At 41.6% G+C, this 21,006-nt stretch overlaps 1 protein-coding gene across 1 annotated transcript; it reads left to right on the top strand.

Annotated features, from left to right (window-relative positions):
- Nucleotides 1-1,243: 1,243 nt before the first annotated feature.
- LOC143733418 (sodium- and chloride-dependent GABA transporter 1-like) lies at nucleotides 1,244-19,312 on the top strand. The gene is made up of 15 exons (XM_077225130.1): nucleotides 1,244-1,408; nucleotides 1,726-2,030; nucleotides 2,179-2,310; nucleotides 2,615-2,715; nucleotides 2,852-2,961; nucleotides 3,066-3,198; nucleotides 3,435-3,569; nucleotides 3,650-3,753; nucleotides 4,122-4,246; nucleotides 4,387-4,499; nucleotides 5,049-5,180; nucleotides 5,276-5,378; nucleotides 12,779-12,879; nucleotides 16,920-17,087; nucleotides 17,188-19,312. The coding sequence occupies exons 2-15, from the start codon at nucleotides 1,796-1,798 to the stop codon at nucleotides 17,590-17,592; spliced, it is 2,097 nt and encodes a 698-aa protein (XP_077081245.1). The 5' UTR covers nucleotides 1,244-1,408; nucleotides 1,726-1,795; the 3' UTR covers nucleotides 17,593-19,312.
- Nucleotides 19,313-21,006: the final 1,694 nt, after the last annotated feature.

Below are 21,006 nucleotides of genomic sequence, written 5' to 3'. Positions count from 1 at the left end.
ATTAAATAGTTATTTTAGATCTTACAGTTTAAATGTATTTTTTGGTTATAATTTACATATTATGAAAGTGTATTTGTTGTTTATGCTTTGTATGGTGACATCCAAATGAACGGGATTTTTTTCTTCTTCATCAAAATGATATGATTTCCTTTGACTGAATACACCTGACTGCATTAGGTTACGTCAAAGAAAGTAAAATCAAGGGTGGACATAATGGTCACATCAGGTAAAACCATTTTTTTCTTTTCAAAAAACAAAAAACAACAGTCTCCAAACTACAGTAAAGTTAATTTTAAATAATTATTTTGAATATCCTTGATGGGCAGCATTAAGTTGATGATCATATATATCTCTCTCTAAATGAGTCCGTCTGGGAATATCATGGGTGTCACCAGCAAGCCAAAAGTACTCAAGCATCCACAGCAGGTGCATAAATATGTCATGTTTTCTCAGCCCATAACCGAAGGGAGATGCAGCCAGATGGAGTGCAAATGCAAAATTTCATGTAGTATCATTAGTAGGTTAGTTCACCCCTCATTGGTTCACCATCTGCTTCCAATTGAGTTCTCCAGTCTGAGCCAAGCTCTGAGGTGAAATCTACACCACTCTGACCCAAATCCCACATCGACTTCATTCACTTTTCATTAACCAATGTTTACTGACATTCACAATTCTGTCCTTTATGGTTTTAGAAGAAATCAAAAAGCCATGACATATAATATTCAGGATGGACTGAAAATGTAGAAAATGCTTACCACATATTTATGGACTTTCGGCAGAAGATCAAGACTGCACTGTGGGCCAGGACATTTATGCGTCCGATTAAAGATAGTGTCCCAGACTTTCTTCCTCTGAAGTGTCCTCAGTTTCAAACGAGGAATGATCAGTGGCTTCACCTGTTCTGCTCCTCATCTGCCATATTTATGATGATATATTTGGGTATGAAGTGGGCTGGGTTTGAGGATTAGAATTCTTCTTCAGAATGAGCAATGAATGCATGAGTTCATTTTTATCTTATGGCAGCCCCAGATGTGTGTGAAATTAATGAAAAATAGTCTCTATTTTGCATTGAATTCCAAAATGTTGGTAATATTCAGAATAATTTTCATTGTGAACGATGTTAAAACATGCACATAAAGGTAAAGACTTGCGTGCCTGACCTGAAAATGAGTGTGTGTATCCGTTGGGGGGTGTTGACTTTCACATGACATTGACGCTCAGTAAATGTTGAGTAGCTGCTGATCTCAGACAGGATTCAGCACCAGTGGCGTGTGGACAGCTCCCGCGGGACCGCTTTACATGGACACAACACTCCTTTCTGGAAGTTTACAACTCAGAGAGCAATCCACGGACACCTCGCTGCGTGGCACACGGACACATTACCTTTGGAAAACTGTCACAATTCACTGTAAGTAGATGGAAATTATTTTCAGTGTTTCACTGATTTGAAAATGTTCAAGTTTGTGTTTATGTGCATGCATTTTAAGGGTATAACAATAGTAAATACATCAAAACATTGACTAAAAAACATAATTGAGAAGCTAGATCGTTCTATCTAAAAATATATATATTTAAATTGACTGTCATTACAGACAGTTTTGTCTCCGAGACGGCATATCTCTTAGTGTGTGTGTGTGTGTGTGTGTGTGTGTCGCCTTCGAATTCAAACCACGGACTGCGTTTGCAGGGGGGAAAAAATGATTTCGTGTCATTCGCTGTCTTCAGGTTAACTGAAACTGTGTCGAGTTTGATCGGGGGTTTGTGTGGATCTCTACTGCGGTCTGAAATCAGAGACATGGCGACAAACAACACCAAAAACACTGATGGACAAGTTGTGACGGAACTCAACGAAATAACAACTAACGACAAACCCAAATCAGAGGATACCAAACCAGAGAAGAAGAAGAAAGACATTCCAGTCAGAGAAACTTGGGGTGGGAAATTTGATTTTCTGCTGTCATGTGTGGGCTACGCCATCGGCCTGGGGAACGTGTGGAGATTTCCTTATCTGTGCGGGAAAAACGGCGGAGGTAAGAGACGCTTCTCCTTATCCAAGAGTCTGAGTCTGAGATGTTGTGCTAGGGTGTGTGTGTGTGTGTGTGTGTGTGTGTGTGCGTGCTTTGTGTTGCTGTGCACAGCCCCACTTGGTGTTTTCATGTATTTCTGCATTGATTCCAGGGGCTTTCTTGATTCCTTATTTTTTGACGCTATTTTTTGCGGGAGTTCCTCTGTTTTTTCTTGAATGCGCTCTTGGACAGTACACATCCATTGGCGGCCTTGGGGTTTGGAAACTAGCTCCAATGTTCAAAGGTATTAAAGCTATTTTCTTTCTCATCTTCCCCATTACTTAATGCTGAAAATACGAGCTGGTTTCTTGAAGTGTGTGAGACCTTCAGTAATGCAACGCGAGCAGATGCGTACATTTAAATGCATGGGTTATGTGTTGTAAGTCTGTTGTTCTAAAGATGCTCACAGATCTTCCAGTTTGAAGACAAATGATCTAATAAGGCATCTATAATGATGCATAAAAGCCGTACTGTATATGCTGGCTTTGACCAGGTGGTTCACATTCTGCTTTGAATGTAAGTTATAACACAATATGTCATAACTACAGGTGTTGGTCTTGCTGCTGCTGTTCTCTCATTCTGGCTGAACATTTACTACATTGTCATCATTGCCTGGGCCATTTACTACTTATACAACTCCTTTACCACTGTAAGCATTCCTCGTCACGTGTACTTCCATGCAAAAAAATTAACATATATATATATATATATATTAGCATGTTTAGGTCACTATTCTGGTATTTATTAAATAAGAAAAATGTAAAGCATTGTTCTATTCTTTATAGGAGCTTCCATGGCAAACGTGTAACAATCCATGGAACACAGACAGATGTTATACAAACTACAGCATAGTAGACACCACCAATCTCACCAGTGCTGTCATGGAGTTTTGGGAGTAAGATTTGATGAAAAAATTGACGTGCATGTCCTTCTTTGAACTTTGTACATTAAATTGTCTTGTTGTCAAGTGTAACTGTGTTGCATGATGTGCTTATACAGACGCAATGTGCATCAAATGACTGATGGCTTAGAAAAACCTGGTGAAATTCGTGCTCCACTTGCAATAACACTGGCCATTGCTTGGGTCCTCGTGTACTTCTGTATCTGGAAAGGTGTTAGCTGGACTGGAAAGGTGAGATGTCTTTGTTGGTCTGTCTTCAGGGCTTCGGTCTGGAATTTCAGTGAGTTTGTAATGATTTCACTACATTAATTGTAAAGCACACATGGTTGCAATAAACTGTGGCTCTATGAGTTTCTTGTCCCGTGAAAGCAATGCTCAATATTTCCTGCAGTTTCTTTTTTACAAGCATTTACATGCTGAACAAATACACGTTGGGAATATTTGATAGAGAAATCAATGTTTTGCAGGTTGTTTACTTCTCTGCCACCTACCCGTACTTCATGTTGTTCATTCTGTTTATCCGTGGAGTGTCCCTGCCTGGCGCTAAAGAGGGAATCTTGTTCTATATCACTCCTGACTTTGAGAAGCTGAAGGAGTCTGAGGTAATTTCACATGTTTAATCATTCAAACGAGATCCAACAAACCCAGGCTAGCTGATTATTAGCTTGATTTTCCATCTCAGGTTTGGCTGGATGCTGCAACACAGATTTTCTTCTCCTATGGTTTGGGTCTAGGCTCCCTTATTGCTCTGGGTAGCTACAACCATTTCAATAACAATGTGTACAGGTATGAATGATGCAGTGACATAATCTTTTAAAATCAGTTAGTATAACTCGACCCTGTTTCAGGCCCCTAAACTTTGATTTTACCTCGAGCATTTCTTTTTTGATGCTGTGAATAATGTTTGCTTGAAAATGTGAACAAGCCAGCATTATAACTGTGACTGACTGTCATGATGTTCCCTGTCTTGAATTTGAGTGAGTTCGTATGAATAGTGAGAATTACTGTCAAATTTGGCTATATGTCGTTTACATAATCCATCTTCTCCTTAAATGCCAAATTGATGTGCAGCTTCCAGGTCAGTTAAGGGAATGTTTTATAGATGCTTTTATAGCACATTTGAAGACAGAATCCTTTCCCCCCTTTTTCTGCAGGGATTCTATCATTGTGTGCTGTATAAATTCCTTCACTAGTATGTTTGCTGGATTTGTGATTTTCTCTATTGTGGGCTTCATGGCACATGTCACAAAGAGACCAATAGCTGATGTAGCTGCATCCGGTAATCAATTAATTTTACATAACATCTTACAATATTTCACTTTGAAGTAGTGCTATTTAAAAAAAAATAGTTATATAAGTTAAAATCTAGACATTTCTTTCAGATAACTGAAATGCTTTATTTTTTCATGGCTTACACAGGTCCTGGTTTGGCATTTTTAGCTTATCCCGAAGCTGTGACGCAGTTGCCCGTCTCACCGTTGTGGGCTATTCTCTTCTTCTCCATGCTGCTGATGCTGGGAATCGACAGTCAGGTGAGAATATCACATATTCAAGCTCTGACCTAGAAACAGAAGTGAACGGGATCTGTTTGGTACTCCAGCATCAATGGCGGTGTCCCTGGTGGCCACACAAGGAAACATAAGGAGCATTAAAAATTTTAATTAGCCCTGTGCCCAATAAAATCTTTTGATGTGGATTTCTGCAGATTTTAAACTGATGTTCTTTTTCCCTTAAGCTGGAGTTTTGGTCTTGTTTAGTGGCAATGTTCAAACAAAACCAAACTGAATCCCAACCCTGTGGCATATTGTTTTTTTTTTGGTTTTTTTTTCAAATTTAGTAAATTAATTTTTTTGTCAATGAGTTGTGTTGGTTTTTATTGTTGCTTTGTTTTTAAGGAAGTCCTAAAAAAAGCTAAAATCTGATTGGATAAGCCATGTTCAAAGTGTAATAGCTAATACACACACACACACACACACACCTGTGATCATAGGTTTATTGGATGCAACAACAAAGAGCCATGAAAAAGTTTACCATTGAAGTGCAATATAAGTAACAACCTCATTGTTGACATTGTCTTGCAGTTCTGCACAGTGGAGGGCTTCATCACTGCTCTGGTGGATGAGTTCCCACGGGTGCTCAGAAAGAGGAGAGAGATTTTCATTGCATGTGTTTGTGTTGTGTCCTACGCCATTGGGCTGTCCAATATCACACAGGTAATCAGTCTTGAATATGATGAGGAGATAATATGATTAATATGATTGCAGGCTACAGGGACTTATATTACACGCTTGTGTTTCTCTTGTGTTAGGGTGGCCTCTATGTGTTTAAACTCTTCGACTATTACTCAGCCAGTGGGATGTGTCTGCTCTTCCTGGTGTTCTTTGAGTGTATCTCAATCTCCTGGTGCTATGGTGAGTCCTTCTCCGTCCTGATACACCGTGTCTGTGTTTTGCATTGTGCTCGTCCTTTGCACTGTACAGCATTATAAAACTGGACAAAAAAAGCTTTGGTCTTCAGTCATAAATAGTCATCAATAATTCTGTCACGACAAAAGTGCATCCAGTGGGACAGGACCACTCTGAACACAAAATTACAGTATATCAATGCCATTACTGTTACAAAAATACTTTTGTATACATTTGTATATTGTATATTTTTGTTAATTGCGTGTATATGTGTGCAAATGTGTGTGTATTTTACACACATGACAATAAATCTTGAATTTTGAATAGACCAGCCAATTAATGTGTATGTAAGGAAATAGAATTGAATTACAAACTGAAAGTTGGTAACCATCATAAATTCAAAGTTGTGACAAGGATGACAAAAATTTTGCTTAAGATTGTCGTTTTTATTGATATTGTTTTCATTGATATTGACATGTCATTCATTGATATTGATATGTCATTCATTAATTTACTCCCTCTTCTTCAGCACTACATTGGCCTTGCTTATAGCTTCTATTTCTCAAGCTCTTTTTTCCTGTTTATGTTATGGGGATTGCTACATCACCACTTCCATTTTTTCTGCCAGTTTCTTGCGATTACTCTTGATGACTTGGTTATGAATTTAGTGTTTGATGCTGCTGCATGCACGTGCATTGCTGCTTTTGCTTTCTCTCTTTCCTCAACTAAGGCCATAGGATCTCTCAGTGTTTGCCACCTTTGCTGTCTGCTTGTTTGACATTTCAGGGAGGGGCCTATTTTCCCAGGGATCTTCCTGTCATTTTTCCCATTAATCCAATCTGTCAATCAGCAGCTGGCTGGGAAATTGTATTAGCTCCTTATCTTTGAGAGTCATGTGTCTGATATACAATGAAGCCTTCACCATTTTGAATCCATTTCAACCCTTTCTGTCCTTATCATGTTTGCCCTCTTCACAACCATCCTATCACACGTTTTTTTCTCTCTATCTTTCTTTGGTTGAATGACATTTCCATGTCTTTGCTCTTGATCAGAGGAACTCAAATTTAAATATTTGTGGTCCACTCAACAATTTTCCTCTGAGCGGAGGGTGTGCAGCTTCCACAGGACTATATTACATCTAGATTCTCAATATGATTGTCTCGGTTCGTTAAGTTGTTTTTTTTTTCACCTCCATGTTTAATGGATAATTTTGCTTAAAATACATCTGCTTTGATGATTTATAGTGGTGCTTATTGTTAGCAGTCTTAACAATCGCCACCATCTCGGTACAAATAAAGCACATGCTGTAGGTTTGGTGCTTCTTTTGGTAAAAATGTCTTCCAGTCTTTTGCGAATGCACAATTTTCCTTGTCAACCTTACTTTTCTTCAGATCTGACAATTTGGTCATTGTCAGCTCTTCCAACATTTACTATTTTGCTAACGGGACTTGACAAAACAAATAATCTACCTGAGATATGCCAGTGTCTCTACATTAGTACCAGAGAGTGTTGTAAGTTTATGACTTTATGCTGCTCTGATTGGCCATTGTGAAAGTTCTTTATGTTTTTTTAATAAACTATCATTTTTTTTTTTTTTTACAAAAGCTGTCACTAGGGTGGGACCCTTTCGGAAGGTACTGACATGTACCATTTATGCACTAATATGTATCTTTAAGGAACAGTATTAATATGCAGCCTCTAGAGGATTATAAGGTACAAAAGTATACCTTTTTGTCATGATTCTGCCATCTAGTTCTTGTCTTTCTTTAAGTCTTGAGGCAGGATCATGACAGACCCATGTTTTATGTGCAAACACATGGCCTTGTTGGGCCATGTGCTTGTGTTGTCTCGTCATCTAGCCCCGCCCTCCTTGTTATCCTTGTTTAGTCATTATTGCTTACCCATTATCACCTGTCTCCCTCATTAGTTTGTCTCTATTTAATCCCCTCGTGTTTGCTGTCCAGTGTCGGTTCATTGTCAATCCGTGTCAAGTTTGTGAGTAACCTGTCAAGAATAATCGTCCTGTTGAGCTATTTTTTGTGTCAGTTGTTTGTCTTCTAGTATTTAGTCAGTATCTTTGTCTAGTTAGTCACCTTAGTCCTGTCTTGTTTTGCGCCCTCGTGGGCTTTGTTTTCCCTTTTTGTTCATAATAAACCGTGTGCTGTGACTACTGTCTGCGATTGGGTTAATTCCCTTCTTTACCCTTCCAACCTCATGACAGAATGAACCGACCAAAGAAGAACCCAGCAGACCATTTGTCCTTCTCTGCCAAGCATCGTCTGGACCCCCTTGAAGAAGTCTGGTTGTCTCCCCCCCTCAACAAGAAGAGTGTCACCCTTCCACACTCACCCGAGGATGAGTGGATCTTGTCAAACTTCTCCCGGTTGTATGACCACTTCTCCCGGGAGGAGTCTGGGGCGGCGTCCTCGAGGTCTTCACCTTCTGCCTGTCTTCCTGTCATCCCGGAGGGTCGTATGATAGGCGTTGCAACGCTTGGGGACCAGGCTGGTTCCCCCACGACTCCAGAGGCGTCTTCCAAACCCACTGACCTCCGTGGTAAACGAGGGAGACGGGTTTCGTGGGATTCCCCTTCGGAATCATCTTCATCTGAGCTTACCCAACCAGAGATGGTCTTCCCAGTTCCTGTTTTGTCTCCCGCTGAGCCCGTCCAGCTGATCATGAGTCCTGCTGTGACCATTGCTTCCCGACCTCGGAGAAAGAGGAGGAAGAGGGGAGCCTCCCAACCTTCGGCAAGCGCCGTTCCAGAGCCCGCTACTGCAAGCGCCGTTCCAGAGCCCGCTACTGCAAGCGCCGTTCCGGAGCCCGCTACTGCAAGCGCCGTTCCGGAGCCCGCTACTGCAAGCGCCGTTCCGGAGCCCGCTACTGCAAGCGCCGTTCCGGAGCCCGCTACTGCAAGCGCCGTTCCGGAGCCCGCTACTGGAAGCGCCGTTCCGGAGCCCGCTACTGGAAGCGCCGTTCCGGAGCCCGCTACTGCAAGCGCCGTTCCGGAGCCCGCTACTGCAAGCGCCGTCCCAGAGCCCGCTACTGCAAGCGCTGTTCCTGAATCTGCCTCTGTGAGAGCTGCGGCTGATCAAGCTGCAGAAGCAGTCCTGCAAGCGGTGTCTGCTCGTAAGCGGATGCCTATCATTGTTGCTGCCGAGACTCTAGCAGACTACCTTGCCAAGCTTGTCAAGCTCCTCGATGTGCCCGTCATGTTTTGTCCCGAGCCCACTGTGACTGTGAGCTCTGTTCCCAAGCCTACCACTGTGAGCGCCGCACCCGATCCTGTCCCTGTGAGCGCCGCACCCGATCCTGTCCCTGTGAGCGCCGCACCCAAGCCTGTCACTGGGAGCGTTGCATCCAAGCCTGCCACGGAGAGCGCTGCACCCAGTCCTGCCCCTTCGCCTGCTATGTTTCCCGTCAGGAGTCCCGTTTCCTCATCCTCTGTGTCCTCCGTGTCTGAATCTGTTGCTGCTACCACTGAAGCAGTATCCCAGCCTGTTTTCCCGGTCGTCCCTGTCTCCACTAATTCCCGGACTGTTTCCCCGCTCGTTCCTGTCTCCACCAGCCCCCGGACAGTTTCCCCGTTTGTCCCTGTTTCCACTAGTCCCTGGACTGTTTCCCCATTTTTCCCTGTCACCACTAGTTCTCGGACTGTTTTCCCTGTCTCCACTAAGCCCCGGACTGTTTCCCCCAAGACCTCTCCTCGTGTGTCTCCGTCTAAGCCTACCCAGTGTCCTCGTCCTCAGCCCTCATCCCATGTACCCAAGAGCCCCAGTCCACCTATCCCCTCTGAACATTTCTCCATGAACTCTGTGTTCCCTCCGCCCCCCCCCCCCTTCCTTGTCTGTTATTTTTGATTTGTCATCCCAACCCTGCTATTGTTTTTTTGTGTATGCCTTTATTAAGATGTGTTTGATGTCCCCTTGAGGAGCTTCTGGAAGCCGCTCCTAAAGGTGGGGGTTCAGTCATGATTCTGCCATCTAGTTCTTGTCTTTAAGTCTTGAGGCAGGATCATGACAGACCCATGTTTTATGTGCAAACACATGGCCTTGTTGGGCCATGTGCTTGTGTTGTCTCGTCATCTAGCCCCGCTCTCCTTGTTATCCTTGTTTAGTCATTATTGCTTCCCCATTATCACCTGTCTCCCTCATTAGTTTGTCTCCATTTAATCCCCTCGTGTTTGCTGTCCAGTGTCGGTTCATTGTCAATCCGTGTCAAGTTTGTGAGTAACCTGTCAAGAATAATCGTCCTGTTGAGCGATTTTTTGTATCAGTGTTTTGTCTTCTAGTATTTTGTCAGTATCTTTGTCTAGTCAGTCACCTTAGTCCTGTCTTGTTTTGCCCCCTCGTGGGCTTTGTTTTCCCTTTTTGTTCATAATAAACTGTGTGCTGTGACTACTGTCTGCGATTGGGTTCATTCCCTTCTTCACCCTTCCAACCTCATGACACTTTTAAAAGGGTTCTATAATGGGGTTACTGTAGCTTAATCCACAAGGAAGATGCGTGATGCTTGATAAACTATTTTTATTAAACACGGAGATAACCCAACAATCCATAAACGTTAAAGTGTTAGTTCACCCAAAAATGAAAATTCTGTCATCAATTACTCAATGTAATGTTATGAAGCGACAAGAATACTTTTTGTGAGCAAAAACCCCCAAAATGAACTCCTACACTATTTGCGTAGTAAACACAGTACAGCGTCTCCGGGTTCTACACCAGAATGTCGGCTAATTATTGGCCGACGCTGTTCACAAAACCACAACGACACGTGTGTGATGCTGATGCAGGAGCCGGCCAATACTGAGCCAGCGTTCTGACGTAGAAACCAGAAGTGCTGCACTGTGTTTACTACGTGAATAGCGTAGGAGATCTGACACAGAAGAGAAAAAATGGTTGAATAAAGTCGTTATTTTGGGGCTTTTTTTTGTGTGTGCATTAAATGTATTCTCGTCACTTCATAACATTAAGGTTGAACCACTGTAGTCACATGGACTATTTTAATGGTATTTTTACTACCTTTCTGGCCCTTGAAAGTTGCAATGACTTTGCTGTCTATGGAGGGATCAGAAAGCTCTTGGATTTCATCAAAAATATTTTACTTTATGTTCCGAAGATGAACAAAGGTTTTACATGACTTCAGGGTGAGTAATTAATGACAGAATTTTAATTTTTTGGGTGAACTAACCCTTTAACACAAGACAAAGAACTGAGGAAGACTGAAGGCTGAAATACACAGAGGAAGGTAATCAACAGAACAGGGAACAGGTGTGGACTAATGGCAACCAATGAATGACTAAACCATAGACTGTAAAAAAAGACGGACCTTCCATTGTAGAAAAGTGAAACCGCCATTGTCCCGATTTGGTGCTGACATCTTGTGCTGATTACGCAGACTTGGAGCCAGAGTCTGTACAATAGTGAGTGTGAAATGGAGCCGCGGTATGAAGGCCCACACTCCCGCTGAATCGGTTTGTACAGTTTACAGAACAACTGTAATTTCATTGTTTAGTTTGTCTCACGTCCCATTAGATTACATCATTTTTCAGGACTTGTGCTGCATACTTTGACTAAACAGTAATAATAAATTACAATAATAAACTCAGACAAGCTCATTACCGACTTGTTTTCTGTCAGCTTATTTTCATGTATTGGAATGTGTGCAAAGGATTGTGGGTGATTTAAGGCCACGAAGGATACATCTGATGCATCCTTTAAAACAGGCCGAAAGAAAGGCGCGAAACAAAGGCTGCCTTCCTAGATCCTTCAAATTGAGATGGCCTTCAGCGACATTTGATGACGTTTTGGTGGCAGCAGAGATATGCAGCCTTCGTAGGATGCAGTTTCGGTTTTAGAAATACCCATATGCTTATACTGCATCTGAAATTGCATACTTTAAAGTAGGTACTACAAACTTACTTCACGACTGTTAAAAAAAGTTTGTTATATTTAGTATGGATGTGTGTAGTATGAATGAAATTTGGACTTACTACATCCGCCATGGTGTCACTGTCATGTGACCTCCGGTGTCAGTTGGCGGTGCATTTACTACTCCTCTCCAAGTGTAGATTGAACACACACTTCTGAATCTCAGCAGAAGTAGTACTTTATCCAGGGACTTTACACCTACGTATTCGTAAATACTACTTTGTTGGCATACTGTTTTTTCGCATAATATATGGTCAGTGTTAAGCTTGTAACTCCAAAAATGTAATTAAATTACTCATTACTCATAATATTATTACTTTCTGGCAACAGTAATTCTTTACACTACCTGTTATATTACTTTTCAGTTACACCCCGCAGAAGTGGTAATTGCTCATTTTCTCCTCAAAATTCTGGCTTCATATGTGTGCCTCTTTGTGAATGTTAGGGTATATTTAAATTATTTACTTTGTATTACTTTAGACAGAATCATCATTTCTATTCATGGGATCTGCTGTTATGACTCAGCTGCTCATATCTCAATCATATTACGTGTTCATCATAACCTGCCCTGTCTCTTCCTATGACGAAGTTCCACTACACTTATGCGTTCTTTTCCGTTCATACTAGCCCAGAGAAACGTTTCTGTACATGAAACATGAAGCAAATAAACACACGATTACGACAGCATATGATTTGTCATATGATTTGGATTCTAAAATGCTACAAACAGCATAATTCACGTGTTACCCAGATACAATTATATTTCATGATGTATGTTGTCAAATTAATTCACGTAAGGTCGTAAGGAAATTTTTTGTTTTCTAGATTTTTGATAACAGGTGGATATATTGTATATCGGGATAAAAGTGATATGAATGGGCAAGCCATGTAATGCCAGAGTAAAGTAATGCCGCAACTTACTTTTGGCGATGGTGTTCTTGTCATCTTTTCTCCTGACAAAATCAAAGTAATGTCAATATTTCCAGACACTGAATTTAAGCTTTTACATATTCCAAGCTAGCTTGCAGCAATGGTGACATCACGTGCACCCGCAAATCGTGAAGATTATGAAATGAATCTAGGAATGATTGGATTGTTGGATTTCAATCCAATAGACAAAATAACAAATTACAAAATAGAACATTGCAACAAGCTATTTTATGGACAATAACTGTAATATTATTTCTGAAATCGTATTAGAAACTAGTTACTACTAGTTGCTGAAAAAAGTAATCTTATTACTTTAACCCATTGATAGTAACACATTACATTACTGTATGTTTCGAGTATTCGATTTCGGACACAACAAATGTCTCGGTTCAGATTGTATTGATTACCCCTGAATCCTCAGCACTGCAACAGATAAAGATGAATGGATTGATAGATGGATGTATTCCAGTCTATCCGTCAATCCAGTTGCCGCAATATAGTTGCAGTGAATTGATCTAATCCCTATTAAATTTTATGTAATTTCAGGTGTGAACAAGTTTTATGATAACATCCAGGAAATGATTGGATACAAGCCTTGTGTATGGTGGAAACTGTGCTGGGTTTTCTTCACCCCTCTAGTTGTTGCTGTAAGTAACCTACTTTATTCTTTTTTATGTGATATAACATTTTCTAAAAGCTCTTGGAATTTTTTTTATCAAACATTAAAATAAATGGATAAAAGTAGAGTATACTTGTTAGTCTTTGAATATTGTCAAATCCAAAAAATGTTTTTAATACGTGGAAAATTACTGTAAGAAAAGGTTAAAGTTAGTCAAGTCACATTTATTTATAGAGCACTTTATAATATACAGATTGTTTCAAAGCATCTTCACATTAATAAGAAAGAAAATAATACTTTTAATGTTGCAAAGTATATCAATTATGTATCAATAATTAGTTCAATTTAGCTATAAGCAGCTCTACTAAATGCAACAGTGACATTATTCAGCTCGAGTCAGTTCAATGTTGATGCAATTCAGTTCAAAAACAGTACAGATGTTGCAAGGCTAGTCATTGTCCAGCTCAATTCAGTTCAAAATTAGTTGTCTTCCAATAGTTTCAGTGCCAGTTAATCAGCTTTTCATTATTAAAGTCTTTATTTGCACATAAAAATGAGACAAAAATTCAAGATGCTTCTTCAAAAGTAAAAAGCCTTTATTGTTGTTTCCAGCAAGCAGCGTTCTAAGATGTTTCCCTCTGATTCATTATATGCACATGTTAATGAGGGACTCACAAGAATGTCCCTTGTCCTTAATCAAAACGACCAAACTTCCAAACTGTCACGTTTAGTGTTTGTTAGTTCATGTTTGCCTGTTAATTTGACCCAGTTTTCCCAGTGTGTCTCTTTGGTTCAGTATCCTGTTCACCTGTGCCTCGTTGGTCATGTCAGCTGTGTCTTGTTTCCTTGATTTAGTCCTGTCTAGTTGTCTGTCGTTGTACGTATTATATGTTGTTTTTTCTGTGCCTGAGCTGTTCTGATTGTTTTGGTTCATTTTGAGTTTGTTCAATAAAAGCCTACTGCATCCTCTCTGCTTCAACCTGCATGTGACAAAACGACAGACCTTTAAAACATCGCAGTTCTCTGCGTTGGCCCGGAAGAGTCTCAACTTTGTGGAAAACTCTGTGGAGTTCTGCCGTCTTGCCATTCTCTCCCCCTATGATGACGAAACCCTCAGAGCAGTATATGGATCGGAGCCAACTACTACCACCACCCAGTTGAACTTCCAGACACCCGAGGACTTCCCTGGAGGGAGGCCAAGTGTCTGGAAGACATGTACTCCTGAAAACAGCCAGCTCCAGAGTCTCGTCCCGTCATAGCCACCTTCACGCATGAGCTCTCGGTCAAGTAGGCCACCCCCAAGATGGCCACTGTTCATGCCTGAGCCCTAGGTCAAGATGGCTGCCACCACGCCAGAGCCGGCCATGTGGACGGAAGTGACTTTTGGACTCCTGACGGGGACTGGAGATTCACGCACCGCGGCGGCCATCTTGGCCCGTCAAGAGTCCAGAGGTGACTCCGTCTCCCGTCCAGAGTCCAGAGAGGACTCCAGTCCCCGAGCTCAGCCCAGAGAGGCCTTCAGTCCCTGGTCTCACCCCATAATCCCTCTTGGCCTACAAACGTCTAGCTCCCCCCAAGAAAATGTGACCGGTCACGGAAACTAGGGACACAAGTCGATTCTGGGGCATTTTGAGTTATTCATAGATTATGAAAGTGTAATCTCCAAGCTTTCCAACGATGTGTAACATGTGGAAATCTGATAATATTTGGAGAAGTTGTGGCCATTTTAAAGTAGGCACTTAAAAAAGCTCAAAGATGAGAAAACGACCTCTAAAGATTGTGCAGTTCTCACCTCTCTCTGCTGCTGGGAGTGACAATAGGGCTCATTTACATCTCATTTAGATAAGCCATACCCCCTGTAAAGCTCCTCCATGTGCTTTACAGCTTTTTTTGCACTTCGAATGTGTGCACTTCTGCCGCACTAGGCGAAAAACAATTGTGCTGCCCCTCTATTTGCAACGTACCAGCAACAACACACAAAGACCAATATGCCATATAGCCTGCATATAACGCAAAACCAGCAACAACACACAAAGACCAATATGCCATATAGCCTGCATATAACGCAAAACCAGCAACAACACACAAAGACCAATATGCCATATACATATAACGCAAAACCAGCAACAACACACAAAGACCAATAAGCCATAGGCCTACATATAAATATATAGTGCGCAAATAGTGCGCAACGCTCGTGTGCCCAAAATGTCAACAATATTAAAGTTTATGCAGGAGGCAAATGCCTGCTGGCATTTTTCTTTAAGCAGTCATTTCTGGAATTTTCCAAATAATCATATTTCACCTCCTCAAATTACTGTTGCAAATCTCTTTACACCACTTTCTTATGTGCGTATACACACACAAATGAAATGCCCGCAAGCACATTATATCATCAGCAGGTTCAGCATCTTAAATAATGACTAAATGAAGCTTAACTTACATTTCAGAAACACGCACGGCAGGCCTTCATCGCAGCAAAGGTCTTAACTGCATCCTCTATTTCGATTCTCTGTGCCAGTTCATGTGCTATGGAGATTGTTGCCAGTCCATTAACTCTGTTCCCTGTTAACAAACGTTCCCCATTCAAAGCAATCGGGCGACAGTGTGAAACAGCCAGCCACCGCTGTCAGCGAGCCGAGCCGCCGTATTCAAGCACTGAGGGCGCGCGCGAACATTTTCGGTGTAACTGCCAGACGGTTCAGCTCGTCTGCGACAATCTTTGCGGCATCCATCTTCATTGAATTTTGATATCAGATAGAGCCGGCCAGAGCACAGCATAATAAGTAGCCATGCAGTTCACTTGGAGGGCGGGGGCAAAAGCGCCGGGTTATTCAGTATGGAAATACACACAGACAATGACACGCCACGCCCCTACTGCATGCTAGAATCTCCGAAAACAAGCCGATTTCAACCTCAAAATGTAAGCTTTTAAGTATACCAATACTGCTATCTCAAACATTGAGAGGATTCTTCGTGATTTCAATTAACAGATTCTCCAAAAAATTGAAAATCACCAATTTTGATAAAAAAGTCTTCTTTCTCATTTTGCTCGAAAGTTGTGCTGCCGACTTGTGTCCCTGGTTTCTGTGACGGGTCACAAATTGGGGTATATGACCACTGCCATAGTTGCCGGGCTTGGGTCTCTGGGCAAGGCCACGAAGGTGGATCATCTCAGGTCTCCCGAGTTGCCGGCTCCGCCCCACAACCTCCCACCCGTTAATGTAATATGCCACAAGGCCTTGTGGGAGAATTTGTGTTCTGTCACGTTTAGTGTTTGTTAGTTCATGTTTGCCTGTAAATTTGTTTTGCCTGTAAATTTGTTTTCCCAGGGTGTCTCTTTGATTCAGTATCCTGTTCACCTGTGCCTCGTTAGTCATGTCAGCTGTGTCTTGTTTCCTTGATTTAGTCCCTGTGTTTAGTCCTGTCTTAGTTGTCTGTCGTTGTCCGTATTATATGTTGGTTGTTCTGTGCCTGAGCTATTCTGAGTGTTTTGGTTCATTTTGAGTTTGTTTAATAAAAGCCTGCTGCATATAGATCCTGCTTCCTCTCTGCTTTAACCTGCATGTGACACAATCATGATCCATGGTGGTTTATGGTAAATAAAAATGTAGTTTACAGCTTGATACCTAACATGAACCTAAATTTGCAATAATATTTATAAAAGAACAAAATCTTAAGGGTTTATTTGCCATAAAACAGTGTTCATTTTACAACACCATTATTTGTCCCATTGACTCAGTTTACTAGGTATCCAGTGTAATTCCAGCTGTAATACATTTCTGTAATGAGAATTATACTGATGACCTTCCCTACACTTTAACCCACCCTTAAATCTACCCATACCAGCAAACCTGCCCCTAACCTTACCCGTATCCCACCTCAATAGCACAGAACGTTGAACTTATTATTTTGATGCAAACATAGTAGTTAAAGACACCTAATATAAAGTGGCACCATGTTTCTAAAGTATTGTAGTCTTCACTATAAAAGTAAGAACCGTTACAGATTATGGTGTACAGTAATTGTGTGAAAACTGCAGTTTTTTTAAACAGAGCTTTCCTGCAGGGTGTGTTCCTTTTCAGCGCGGTGCAAATGGTTCCTCTTAAAATGAACAACTATGTGTTCCCTAAATGGGGGCAAGGAGTGGGCTGGCTCATGGCTTTATCCTCTATGGTTCTCATTCCTGGTTATATGGTCTACATGTTCCTCACCCTGAAGGGGACATATAAGGAGGTAACTGTTTTCATTTATGTATAAAATAATGAACAAGATAACACAGACATTACATAGTATATCTATGCTTACTGGTGCTGGTTCTGGGGCCTTATTTCAGCGGATCAGGATAATGCTGCAGCCTCCAGCAGTGAGGCGTGCTCAGGAGAATGGGCCAGAGCAACAGCAGCTTCAGTCACCGCCACAACAGCTGGCGCAATCACCGCAACATCCGCAGCAACCAGACCAGGCACAGCAGCAACCGCAAATACCGCAACAACCACAATCAACACAGCAACCACAATCACCACAGCAACCACAATCACCGCAGCAACCGCAACAACCACAATCACCACAACAACCGGACCAGGCACAGCAGCAACCACAATCACCGCAGCCAGAGCAGTCTCAGTCTCAGCCTCCATCTCAGCCTCCACCTCAATCTCAGTCACAGCCTCCGTCACAGCCGCAGGTGCAGGCTGATAGTTCATCTCCAATTAACCCTGGTAGCGATGCCAATGTCTAAAAGCAGTAGAGGTGAACCCCAGCAGAGAGCAATCAAAGATTAACAGCACAGAAGACTTCCATGTTTATACAGTAATAGAATCATCTACCTCCAGGGGTCATAAATAATCAAACTAAACATAAAATGTGACAAAAAATAATTAAAAACACAAACAAACAAAAAACATTTGCATTTGAAAAACTTACACACAAACACAAACTCTGTAAGCTTTCCAAATGTGAAGCAACGAGTGTCAGTGTTTAAAAAAATGAATTATACTATGTATTATGTAAATTTGTCTCTACTAAGGTTATACTGTGAGTTAGATTTAAGGACAGTGCATTGTTTTGCAATGCATAAGCTATTTATGTAAGGTATAAACAGTTTCTATGTTGCACTGGGACAAAGCAGGAGTCCATGATTATGATTATGTTGTATTGTGGGTAATTTGGAAAAACCAAGGTGCATCAAGCAAGCCCTGTGTCCGAAGCACAATGAATTTTTATTCGGTAGAGCCCTTGGATGACCCATTATATGTTGTTGAATATCTTTGTTGAGAGAGACTGTTACTATCTTTTTCTTTTCCGACCTAAAAAAAGAGAAAATACTTGTATGTGATTTTTAGAATTATTTTTTAGAATGCTTTGTACTTTAATGTGGAGACCAAGGACCAAAATCATTGACTAAAAGCAAAAACGAATCTATGCCTGGCAGTGTGTAGTTTGTAAAGCACAGGGTACAAAAATACAGAAAATCAGAACAACAAAAAACACAGGGAGATCATTTTTGCAGATTATTCTATAGATTACTGATGAGTGCTGTCAAATCAGTGTCCTGTTTACATGTCCCCTCAGGAAAAAGAAAATCTCAGATATGTCTCTGACCCTGAGTGCATATCAGCTCCTTAAGCCTGTGATTTATGTAGTCGCAATTTGCATGACCATCAGTTACTTCATGTGCCAAAATGTTGAACCGTTAAAACAAAGCAGAAATGCACACACGAACTGGCCACTCGATAACAATGGTTTACACTATACTATATTGTGCCATACCTTTTTGAAAAAGGATACAAAATATTTCTTAATAGTTAATACCATATTTTAAGTAAGTAGCATATACTAAAATATACTTTTCTGCCCCCCCCCCCCCCCTCCCCAGAAAAAAACACCCAAAACAAAACAACAACAACAAAAGCACAAACCTTAGAGTACAGAGACTTCTCTGACGACAGGGCAATGATGTGCTGACAGTTTCTGTCAAAGGCAGCTACACGTGAAAAGCATTCGGTCTTGTTAAACATGTTTACTAAGAGGAGATACGTACCTACATAAAATGTGAAATGGCTATGTCCTGTGAGTTTTGTACAAAGATACTTTACTGCAGTTTTATCTGGAACTTTATTGTAAAATTGTATTGTGTAAAACATGTAACCGTGAATGTTTGTACTCCATTAAGTTTTTTGTCTAAATGTTGAAATATTTGAAAAACAATTGCTGTTTTCTGCAATAATATTTTGAGCTCTGAAGCACATACCTTATGGAAATTATGAGTGATGATTATAAAAAGGATTATAAAACAAATAGGATTTATGTCTCGTAAGAAATAATATTGTTTTGTATATTTTTAACTGTTACACTGCCTAAAATTATAACATAGGACATGTATTTAAATGGTGTCATATGAAAAAGCACGATTGTTATGTAAAATGTATGAATAAAAAGAAAATATTCGTAGTCTATAATCTGTGCATTGATTCTCATTCTTCACTAGAAGCCATTCATTAGGAGACTGTATGACAGCCCAATTGTTTCAAACAGTATCCCTTTAAAAATGCTACGAATTAAGACATCAAAGAATAAACTACAATCAGTAACCAATAAGCAGTAATTAACTGGGCTGAAACAATGAACATGTTAAAAAAAAGAGGCCCTAATGAATGGACATGACATAAACTCCAGCTCTTTCTGTGGTATTATTTCGTTTTGCAGGTACTCATAGTCACATGAGTAATTATCAAAGGAAAGAAACGTACTCGGTTTCTATCATAACCTCGGTTCCCTGAGAGTATTGCGTAGCTATACGCTATGGGAAAACTCCTTTTCTCGATAATATTGAAGCCTTTATTTTAAAACGCTGGCTGATTGGCTGGGCTGCGGGAAAAAGAACCGGTTCAAAAGAACGATACGTTCACGAACCGGACATCACTGATATCTATGGCAACCAAACTTGTTGAGACTTAAGTAAAGTACAGATCGTGAAAAATTTACTTAAGTAAATAAACGAAGTATTTGTACTTCGTTACATTCCACCACTGGGTAAAATTGACTGCAGCGACATCACCCTGAAGTGGCTACGCAATACTCGTTCCCTTACTCTCAGGGAACCGGGGTTACGTTAGTAACCGAGTACGTTCCCTTTCGAGAACGTTCACTCGTATTGCGTACCTATACGCTACGGGAACCCATTTTGAAACGCTGTGCTATATTGTCTGGTCCAACAGGGACAAGACAATGTCGGAGCCCGCAAAGGGATACCTAGAGGTTTAGGCCCTTCGGAGGCCAAGACCTCTCAGATAGAAAGAGCTCGTGCCTGCAGTGCTGGCACTTCCAAGTTATAAAATCTTACAAATGTGAATGGCGAAGAGCAGCTGGCCCCCGCACAAATGTGTAGGTGTAGATGGAGATTGAGGCGGGTTAAGTCTCCTTGAAGCGCACTACCAGGTGGTTCCTTCCCAAGGATTGGCCGGCCACAGGAGCATGGAAGGCTGCTATGGCCGCACGTATACTTGGAGGGGAGGGGGTCCGACCCACGTCCAGCAGAAAGGTACCAGTGGTACATCACATGAGTAGGGGTCTAGGTTCCGAGCAGCACACCAGCCGGTGAACACTGATCGTAAGGGCGTAGAGGCGTCTCATTGACGCTGCTCTAGCCCCAGTGATAGTGCTTAGGACTTTTTCCAGGAGGTTCCCGGATATCCGTTGAGGGGCCATACATGAAGTCCGGACGGGGGTGCCAGACTGACTTTTTCCCCTGTGTGAGGAGATTCTTCCTCACCGGTATCAACAAGGGAGCTGCAACGAGCAGCTGCACGAACTCTGGGAACCATGTCTGGGTCTGCCAGAAAGGGGCTATTAGAAGGACTGCACGCTTGTTCTCCCTGATCCACTCGATGACCCCCGCTAAACGCCGGGTTAAGCGGCACTTTTGAGATGGGCTGCTCAGAGTTGAGACTCAGTTCTTTCCAGGAGTTGGTTGCAGGGCCACTCCTTTCCCAGGTGGAGGGCTGGGGAAGAATCCTTATTCAGAAAGAGCTGACTCTCTCGTCTCTGAGCATACAGAGTTCTCGGACGACACAGAGGGCCGCCCACAAGCCGTGCTCTCCTCGTCCCCCTCTGTCCCAGAGGCGGTTGACACGGTGTGCCGTCCATGGACCGC

The sequence above is a fragment of the Siphateles boraxobius genome, unplaced genomic scaffold (assembly GCF_051911475.1).
Source record: "Siphateles boraxobius isolate OS27281-9 unplaced genomic scaffold, OSU_SipBor_1 99, whole genome shotgun sequence".
Lineage (NCBI taxonomy): Eukaryota > Metazoa > Chordata > Actinopteri > Cypriniformes > Leuciscidae > Siphateles > Siphateles boraxobius.
The sequence above is the reverse complement of the archived record's forward strand: the minus strand, read 5'-3'. Positions and strand labels throughout refer to the sequence as shown.